This window comes from Cotesia glomerata, unplaced genomic scaffold, assembly GCF_020080835.1.
Source record: "Cotesia glomerata isolate CgM1 unplaced genomic scaffold, MPM_Cglom_v2.3 scaffold_19, whole genome shotgun sequence".
In the NCBI taxonomy this organism is placed as follows: Eukaryota; Metazoa; Arthropoda; class Insecta; order Hymenoptera; family Braconidae; genus Cotesia; species Cotesia glomerata.
This window is the reverse complement of record NW_025402330.1, coordinates 66,979-77,719: the sequence shown is the minus strand read 5'-3', so window position 1 is coordinate 77,719 and position 10,741 is coordinate 66,979. Positions and strand designations below refer to the sequence as shown.

The window sequence follows — 10,741 nt, the reverse complement described above, 5'->3', positions numbered from 1 at the left end:
TCGATCAAAACAAAATTATTTTAAAATGACCACCACTGAATCAATAGATCTTCAAGTAGTGGAGGGGAAAAAGTGCTATAAAATATATAATGTTTGATGATGTTGATATTGGTAATTACAAAAAAGTAACGTTTTTTTTTTTTGAAGAAACAAATGTGTAAATACGTTGCTAAAAAATCTGAAGTTTTTACAAAAGAAAATATCGAAAAATTTCTAAATGAAACCCCTGATAATAAATATCTTGCTACAAAGATAATTAAATATTTATTGATATGTTTAGTATGAAAATGTCTGTATAGTCTAAACATTTGTTTATTTTATTCTTACTGTTGCAGGTTTGTTTAATATTTGGAATTTCTGGTGCTTTAAGAAGAAGTGAATTCATGAACATGAAACTGGAAGATGTCAAAAAAAATTGATGAGAACACTTTATTTATTAAAGTTCCGATAACAAAAAATAATCAGCCAAGATCATTTACCATTAATGGTATACATTACGACTACACAAAAAAATATATGGATGCTAGGCCCCAAACCTGTAAAACAGATAGATTTTTTTTGAATTACCAAAATGGTCGCTGTACTTGTCAGCCCATAGGAATTAACAAGTTTGGTTCAATGCCTAGAACCATTGCTGAATTTTTAAAATTAGAAAATGCAAAGAAATACACAGGACATAGTTTCCGTCGAACATCTGCCACATTGTTAGCTGATGCTGGAGGTGATATGACAGTGATGAAGAGACATGGTGGTTGGAAGTCATCAACAGTAGTTGAAGGTTATATTGCCGATTCCATTAACAACAAAAAACGTACTCATTCTATGATCACCGATGGAATTGTTTTGAATAAAAAAACAAATACTGTTGGATCCACTTCTCCATCTACTAAACCATCTCCTGTAATTACAAACATTACCGTTTTGAATAAATCAACCGATTCAGATGTTTCGACGAAAAAAAATTTTACAAAAATTTCAAATGTTTTACCAGTATTAAATGAAAAATTAATTAAAACAGCAGTCTCAATGTCCAAACCCAAAGATAATATTTCATCAAACTTTGACCAACCTTGTTCATCAGCGTCAAATGAAGTTAAAGTTGATACATTACGCCATCAAAAAAAATTTAAATCTACTTTGCAAGAAAGAAAAATTCAACTTCTCAATTCAACGATTGTGAAACTCCTCATTCATTTATCTGTTCTACAGTATTTTATGATCAAGACTTAGGTTTGTGCGTGAAAAAATTTGAAGAGTCTCAATGTATGGTATTCCAAAACTGCCATTTCACCATTGAAGTTCAATCAGAAGAAAGATAAATATTCGTTAAGATTTTACATTTTATGATTTTAATAATAAATAGAAAGTGGAAATTAACATTTTTAAGAAAATTAAAAAATTGTAAAGTGACAGCTAAATTTAATGTTATTTAATTTTATGTATTGATTGTTTCAATGTGTGAATTTATTTTTTGGTAATTAATATTAATCATTTTGGATTTATTATTTGATATATATTTGTTTCTTTTTTTTTAACTTTTCATTTGTTTTTTGGGACTGGGGGGGCTCCACCCCCCAACCCCCCGCCGGGGCTTCGCCCCTGGACCCCGATTTTGGGCCCACATATATCGCCGCATTTGTAATAAAAAATAGTATGTGCAACTCGTGCGACGTTGTCGATTACTACAATTAGATAATACTATTAGACTATTTTTAAGCAATTATTTATTTTAGCATTCTAAATTTTATTTATTTGGAATGCTTGCGGTCCTGCTATGCATGATATACTATTTTTGCTTTTCCTTAATTAATTTTTATATTTAAATTTGAATAAAACTGAAGACGAATTTAGGACACTGGTCCTACAAACTAGTGTAAGATACTCGTGGCTTAAATGAGCGATCATTCACGGCGTGTTAGCGCTAACTTCACGCCGTGTCATAATCGCTCATTTAAGCCACTCGTATCTTAATGTACTATAAACTAATCAAGCTATACAAGGAATTTGTATTTATGTTCATAACAATAATATACGAAAAAACTAAAAAAAAAATAATCTGCAATAACATATAATTAACATTTAATCAAAAACAACTAATAATCATCTATAAATCATAGCAATATAAACATTCGATATCCGAATCCATGTGGATCGTGATAATCACGATCCACTAGATTGGACATATGCGCATCTAAAGTCTAGTCATACGTTGATCGTGATCATCACTATACTGTATCGTGATAATAGCAACACTTTTTTCTCCGTGCGGCTTATTTTTTTAACAGTTTTTTGTTAATAATAATTGTAATTTTCTTCTCCAGAAAAATTCCAAAAAAAGTCTTTTTCTAGATGCCATTCCGGATCGTTTAAGCCATCGACCATATTTTTAGGAGAAGGAGTTCTATTTTTTGCAAGAAATCAACTTCTCGACTAGACTACTCCCTCTCTCCACAAACCAGCATACTGAGCGACACCGTGGTTTACCTGTCTTTCTGCTTTAGCTACCAGTCTCAGGTTATAGATTTTATTAAGTTTTAAAGTATTTTTCGTTTTTGAGCTACATTTATTGCTCGAGACGCCAACTTAATTCACACTAAACTTTAACCTATCATCACTACTACATGCAAATTATTTTAATGCTCTCTAACCATGAATTAGTGAAAATTCAGTGGAATAAGTGAATATTCATTTGGTTTCAAAGTGGTTCGATTAGCACTTAGAATTAGTGAATATTCACTTATTCCACTGAATTTTCACTAATTCATGTTTAGAGAGTGGGTAATGAGGGGACTATTTCTTGGATACTGTATTATTAGTTATTAATAATAATAAAATAAGTTATTCATGAACTACTCAGGACAGATGCGCCAACTTTGTGCTTAGTCTTCAGCAGTCTTTGAAGTTGATAAACAGTTTCAATACTTCTACTGATTCTGAGAATTACCAATTTTAATAGTAATTATAAAGAAAAATTGGTAAAAGGAATATATAAGGGAATATATAATAATAAGGGAAAAAGGGAATTGAAAAAATAATTCGAACAAGCTGAACAGTGAATCGAATTCGGAGTTTTTGGTGCCGCCCTTAGATACTCTTTAAACTATTTAAGAAATTGTTTGGAATTACCATTCATTAACTTTAATAATTGAGGAATCATAAGATACTAGCAATATATAAAAAAATGAATCAATAAAAATACATGAGGTATTTTTATGTCTTGAAAATTCTGAAAAAACACTTCCCAAGTCGAGAATAATAATTAAATGTCACAGTAATTTGAGTCGTTCAGAAAACTAGTTTTGATACCTAATTCTAGTGAATTCGGCACTGATTTTTTCCGCTATAAAGTACTTAATTTGTACTTTTGTTTTTAAATATTTAAATTAATTAATTATTTTATTAAAAAGTTGTAATACTAATTTGACATCAATTGAAATTTGAATGGAAACGTATAATAGTTTTTATATATTTTTAAACTATAGATAAAATACCCATTCCTATTGAAGAAATTTTTACAATAAATTACTGCAAAACATTGTAAACTGTGTACGCACATTTAATGACCTAAAATAAGGAATTAAAAGGAATAAACAATGTTTATTTGGTTAATATGTAAAAAACTTACTTTTGTAAATGACTCGAGAGATAAAATAATGAAAAAGCTGCTTGTAAATAAAACTGGGCGAAAAGTTTCACATAAAATAATTGTAAGTGATCTACGAAGGCTATTGGTCAAATTAAACCAATTAGTGTCATAGAGCGTAGTGGTAATGTCAAGAAACTAAAAATGAAAGAAAATAAAATTGAATATTTTATAGAAATTACTTATTTACAAATATATATATATATATATATATATATATATATATATATATATATATATATATATATATATATATATATATATATATATATATTAGACTGGGCCAAAAAACTGACTATTTTTTTTTCTATCGATACTGTGAAAATATCATTCATGATGATAAAAAAATTATTGTGCAAGTTTGAGTCCTTAATAATAATATTAAGGGGTGTATCGTTACGACTATTGATTTTTCAACAGTAATCGCATTTTTACTCAAAATTCGTTAATTATCAATCTGAAAAATTTTAGCGATATGTATTCTTATAGGAAATTAAATTTCCTAAAAAAAGTTATCTTTGTAAATTACTGTAAAACAAGCCGTTTCCTTGTAATCATGCCTTAAACAAAGATTTATTTTTTCAATTTTGCGTTTCAATTTTGGATTTTTGTAGCTACCAGAAATATCAATATTTTTACAATTTAAAATACTTATTTTCAAAGGAAATTTAATGCTCTACAAAAAAGGTCTCTTAACATTTTTGATTAAATTCACTCCTTTCAAAGTTATTCGACGTTGAAGTTAAATTCAAAAATAATTTATCGTTTTTCGCGTTACACATGATTTTTTCCTTTTGATTGAAAAATTTATGACTTTAATATTGAGAATAATTTTTTTTTGTTGGAAGACTAAATTTTTTTATAAAATCATAATTTACCAATGTATTATTTTGCTTTTTAACGATTAATTATCGACATAAATTCATTTTTACTGTATTTAACTAACTCAATAGTAAAATAAATTCGGTCCCTTTATTATAAATTATTTATTTGCCTAGTGACATACTTTTACTTACAGAAAAAAATTGAATAATAAGTCAAAACAAATTAAATCAATAAAAGAGATAAAAATCATTTTATTTTCACTTATAATTTATATTTTACAAAAAATTCTTTAATTGTTATCAAATCATGGCAAATGATCAGTTGAAAAAATAATTATTCAATCAAATTACTTTTATTACAATTTGGGTATTTTTCCGGTGTTCACTAACGGCTAACAACAAATACTGAAGTTGTTCTTCGTTTTTAGTGAGACACTTATTGTAATCTTCAATTAATGATACACCACGTTCTGCAACATCATTGACGACAGCTAATTTTCCAAAAAATTCCTTACACTCTTGAAAACTATCATTATTGGACCAATTGCTTATGTCTTCATCGATAAAATCATACGGCAAATCAAATTCTTTGAATATGGTGAGCGATTCTACAGAAATGAAGTCACTGATATCTTTTCTAGCAATTCATCTGAATCGCTTGCTACTTCATATTTTTCTGGTTTTAGTATTTGATGATTTATTATTTATTAGATTTTCAATCATTTTTCTTCACAGTCAGGTCAATAGAATCATCAAATAGAGACATTATGGCTAATTGATCACTCAAATACCATAAATGTCTCACCATTTTCTTGAGAGCAGCTTGCGATACAGTCGAGTTTATTTTGTTATATAATATCAATTGTTGCATCAAAGTCAAATCATTATTTGGAGCCAAAATTGCCGAGGATGAAGTAAACCAAGCTTTTATATAAGTTGTAACTATGAAAATACAAATATGACGAAGATTATTTAACTCTTTAGGTGTAATCTTAAACTCTGTTCGAAAAATAAATATTTTCAAACAATAAATCGCCTTCGACATCCAACGAGCATGACTCATTGCTCCCGGACATTTAAAAGTGTAATTATCCTTTGGCGTAGCTCCCAAGAAAATAGATGATAACTCCAAAAATTCTCGATAGTCATTTCTTGGAAGAAATTTCTGCAAAAAAATATGATCATTTCTGTTATTATTGAAAGGTAATATCTTTACATGAGAACTGGAGATTTTTAAATTGTGTACACAAAACGTGGTCAACTTGAATTAAGAAAATTATTAAAAGAACACTATCTTGCCTAAAATGAAAATTTTCTTTGACCAAAAAGTTTTTCTGTGTACTTTTTACAACTCAAATAACAACTCAAAATATACCTGCGAATAATTATCGATAAAACTTAATAGTTCATCTTTTTTGTTTAATAGTATATTAGCCACTATCTTATCGTTGATGCCAGCGTTATATTTGGATGTGTTGATTTTATTCCAACCGATTTTAAATCGATTAAAAAATGGAACGTTCGGACCTGATTGTACTGGCCAGTAAGCTTCAAAAACGCCTTTTATGACAAGTTCAATTACATGATGACGACAGGGTAACCATATAAGCTTTCGTTTCAGAATTTTCTCAAGCTCTACGCCAGCGCCATGATGAATTCCTATAGATTAGAAAGATAAAGATTTGATTAGAAAACATGAATGGCAAATCAAGTGATTTTTATTTTGAACTATATTACTTCCATAAATTCTGAAAATATAACAATCAGTGGAGTTAATTTTGTAATAAAGTTTATTTTAAATATTATCATCTGACCACAGAAAACTTTATTTTTGGCAAAAAAAATCAACTTGTCGGTTTTAGAGGTTTTTAATTGGAATATTGAAAAAATAATTGTGAAAAGATCTTAAGTATAATTTTCTCTACTTTTTCAAATCTGAGCTTTTTCAAGTAAATAAGACTAATAATTAAAATTTACCCGTATTGGTTGCTGCAGTATCAAAGCATATCGCTTTTATGTAATTACTGACACCCCCATTGCTCCATAGTTGAGTATACAGCTAAAAGCTTGCTCAATCCCAGATCCTGAATTAATTTTTGGAATACCCAATAGCTGTTCACTGCCAGACGATGTTAAAAGCACCGGAAGCCTATCTACTGTTTCTGTCCCAACAATATCACTTAGCAGTTTACCATCCCAATGGACCACATAATTGTCATTGAATTTTAAGTCTTCTTTTAAGCCTTTAGCAATTTCTTTCCGATGAATTATACGCTGTCGTTGAATAGTTTTATAACTCAAATTTACATTCCGAGTATCGAATCCCACACTTTTTAAAGTAGCTGCCAAAACATATGTGGCGCTTCGGCTACTTACATTACCACGATCCAGTGCAGCAGCTAATTCTGGCGTCATAATATTAATTTTTGGTGTCCGTTTTGCTGTTAAAAAATCTGTTTCAAAGTTAGACACATTTGAATTTTGACTCATAAATGAATCTGACTTTGATTGCAACTCCTGACTAGATGTTGTAGCATCACAATCATCATTACTGTTATAATCACGAGAGGTGTCTTCTGAAAAATATAAATTATTTTGACATTGTTAAATAGAAAATACACTTCTTACAAAAAATAAGGGAGCAAGAAAAAAATCAAAATATTTGGGGTATTTTCAACAGTCTGTAACTTATAAAAAAACTATCGTACAACAAATAAAAGCAAATTGCAGCTCTCAGTATTTTATTTTTGGATCTGAGTTCCAAAAATTTTTTTATTCCTAATCTTAAGAAATCTACCGAGATAAAAATTTTTGAAATTTTTTTTGGTTTTTATTCTTAGCTTATGGATTTGGAAAAAATTTTTTTTAATTTAATCTCTATATGTGGACAGGGATATCTTTGCTCATTGAGGCTTTCGATTTGTTAGTTTGAAAACCTCGATTTGAGCAGATTTCTCTCGCTTTGAGATTATCGGCGTTTCTTTAATGAAAAAGACCATTCTGTAACGCTTTGATTATCAATACCTCAGCAACCACAAATGATCGTAAAGAAAATTCAAGATGGGTTTTTGAAAACTTGGATGAATTTTTCTACAGAGAATCTAGCCATTGATTTTTTGAAAAAAATTTTTTTAATCATTACATGAATTTAAAAAAGCAACAAAAAGGGCTTTTTCGTAGTTTTTAAAAATCAATTGCCTAATCAAAATTTGCTGCAATTTTCCTTTTTTTTTTTTATTTACTGTTACGATAATTTTTCACAAGTTACAGCCTGTTGGAAATCCTCCGAATACTTGGATTTCTTTCTTACTTCCTTAATTTTGTTTCAAGAGTATGATAAAAATTACACAATTGTGTAAGTTTGCAAGGCAATTAACTACTAAAATAGTTATTTTTGTTGTAGAAAATATGCAAAAAAATAAGTTATAAAAAAATTGTCCAATCTTACAACATAATTTAAGTTAATTGTTACCAGAAAAAAGATTATATCCAATCAGCCATATAAATTTTAGGAAAATCTGAGATTTTTCGAGGCGTGAAAATAATTTCATTGGCCTAAAACAATTCGATTTTGAATCAGAATTATTTTAGTTTTTCTAATAGATATATTTTCATCAGTTGAGAAAAATTGATTCTTTATTGAAGAATTTTTTCTTACTTTGTGTAAAAACTTAAAAATTTATTGAATAATATAATAATTTTAGAATAGAAGTATTTATTCATTAGAACATAGTAACTTTATTATTAGCACGGTACAAAATAGTTATTTTGACTTTATTAAACTATTATTAATGAATACGTACCTATCGCCTCTATTTCCATTATTTCTTCGTGTTTTTCGTCTGAGATATTATTATTATTTTCTTGCAGATTTGAAGACATTGGAAGTTGAAAATCAATATTATTATTTCTATCGAAACCTTTTAAACTATTCTTCCCAGCGATGTCAAATAATTGTTCGAGTTTTTTTTCAAAGCTATTTTCTCTTTGTTTTTGAGCACGTGATTTTTTTTTGCGATTGCACAGTAAATATTTCTCCTTTTTGGAAATACTAATTATTTTCTTTACAATGTTGCAAAAACCAGAAGTTGAAATCTGCAAATTATTCCAGCAGTCTTGAACGACACTAGCAGTTTTTGAAGCACTATCATAAATTTTTAATTTGAGAACTTTATGTTGATAAAAAAATAATGATAAAACTTCTTTGACAGTCGGAAGCTTACGGTTATTAATTTTCTCAATAGGAACACCGATTAAATAAGTTTTCTCCAATGACATAGTGGCGAGTTTTTTATCAAATCGAACTTAAACGTTACAAAGTAACGTAATGAAACAATTCACAAACACAGAATTAACTAAACGCTTAATTTGTAATACTGAAACAATTAGATACCATAAATAAATTCAAACTATCAATTACAATTAAACAATCTAAAGAAATAAAGAAGAAAATTATATACCAAACAATAAATAAATACTTAATGAAAACTCAAATTTGCGTTGACAACGTTTAAGTTACTTTGCACAATGAAGAATAGAATCAAAGTAATTATGAACAAAAGAGTATTCATTTTTGAACAATGCAATGATAAAAAGCAGGGGTGGGAGTGAAGAAAGGCTATATTTTCAGCTTCAGTAATAGATTACGGAAAAGCTCACGATACCTCGCAGCGCTGTAACGTGAAAAGAAAGGCAGCGCTGTAGCGTATAACAATCAAAGGTCATTTTCCGATCAAAGGAAATCAAAGTTATTATACACGGATAGTATTCCCTTTTTTGAAAAGCGCAATAATAGAAGCAAGGTGGTGGGAGAAAGGAAGGCTATGTTTTCAGCTTCGGTAACAGATTACGGAAAAGCTCACGATAACTCGCAGCGCTGTAACGTGAAACTTTCAAGGTCATTTTCAGGTGGTCGACTTCGCTAATAAACACTTACAAATGTAATCGTGGAGGGAGAGTAAAATTAAATTCTCGTTGACATTCAAAAGGACAAAACAACAAGAGGGCTAAAAACGGAAGTTTAAAAGTGTAAGTTTATAGAAAAAAATATATCCCTATACAAATAAATAATTTATAATAAAGGGACCGAATTTATTTTACTATTGGAGTTAGTTAAATACAGTAAAAATGAATTTATGTCGATAATTAATCGTTAAAAAGCAAAATAATACATTGGTAAATTATGATTTTATAAAAAAATTTAGTCTTCCAACAAAAAAAAATTATTCTCAATATTAAAGTCATAAATTTTTCAATCAAAAGGAAAAAATCATGTGTAACGCGAAAAAAACGATAAATTATTTTTGAATTTAACTTCAACGTCGAATAACTTTGAAAGGAGTGAATTTAATCAAAAATGTTAAGAGACCTTTTTTGTAGAGCATTAAATTTCCTTTGAAAATAAGTATTTTAAATTGTAAAAATATTGATATTTCTGGTAGCTACAAAAATCCAAAATTGAAACGCAAAATTGAAAAAATAAATCTTTGTTTAAGGCATGATTACAAAGGAAACGGCTTGTTTTACAGTAATTTACAAAGATAACTTTTTTAGGAAATTTAATTTCCTATAAGAATACATATCGCTAAAATTTTTCAGATTGATAATTAACGAATTTTGAGTAAAAAATGCGATTACTGTTGAAAAATCAATAGTCGTAACGATACACCCCTTTAATATTATTATTAAGGACTCAAACTTGCACAATAATTTTTTTATCATCATGAATGATATTTTCACAGTATCGATAGAAAAAAATAGTCAGTTTTTGGCCCAGTCTAATATATATATTAGGTGTGCCAAGTAATACTCCGTGGAGAACCTTTTAAAATTGGAATTTTTAGTTCCGCTTTTAACAGGGGCTGCGTTTGGGCATTTCCTGATATATATTAGTGTGAGACAATGTATTTGATTTTCATAGAATTTTTTAACAGACGCTTAGTTTGGGTATTTCCGGTGAAAATTCAAAATTTGAGGGAAGTGCCCAATTAAATCTCCTGTTAAAAATCCTATAAATAATCAAATGAATTCTCTCAACCCGAAATATCTCAGGAAATGCCCAAACACAGATGCTGTTAAAAGTGGAACTCAAAATTCCAATTTTAAAAGGTTCTCCACGGAAGTTACATTTTAGCACACCCTACTATATTTATATATATATATATATATTAGGGTGTGCCAAAAAAATCGGATATTTTTTTTTTTCACTTTCCGCTCAAAATATCGTAGAAGATGTCGAAACAAAAGGCCTGTCCAAAGGAGGGTTCTTAATTTT

The 10,741-nt window shown here is 28.6% G+C and overlaps 1 protein-coding gene across 1 annotated transcript; it reads right to left on the bottom strand.

Annotated features, from left to right (window-relative positions):
* Positions 1-5,182: 5,182 nt before the first annotated feature.
* Positions 5,183-8,497, bottom strand: LOC123274025. The gene is made up of 3 exons (XM_044741524.1): positions 8,271-8,497; positions 6,493-7,043; positions 5,183-5,632 (listed from the first exon to the last, which is right to left on the bottom strand). Exons 1-3 carry the CDS (start codon positions 8,347-8,349, stop codon positions 5,183-5,185), a joined length of 1,080 nt encoding a protein of 359 aa, XP_044597459.1. The 5' UTR covers positions 8,350-8,497.
* Positions 8,498-10,741: the final 2,244 nt, after the last annotated feature.

Coding starts and splice junctions, on each gene's coding strand:
- LOC123274025 (XM_044741524.1), bottom strand. CDS start 8,349: ATGTCTTCAAATCTGCAAGAAAATAATAATAATATCTCAGACGAAAAA. Junction 7,044..8,270: donor AATGGAAATAGAGGCGATAG/GTACGTATTCAT, acceptor TATATTTTTCAG/AAGACACCTCTCGTGATTAT. Junction 5,633..6,492: donor ATGGAGCAATGGGGGTGTCA/GTAATTACATAA, acceptor ATTTTTTTGCAG/AAATTTCTTCCAAGAAATGA.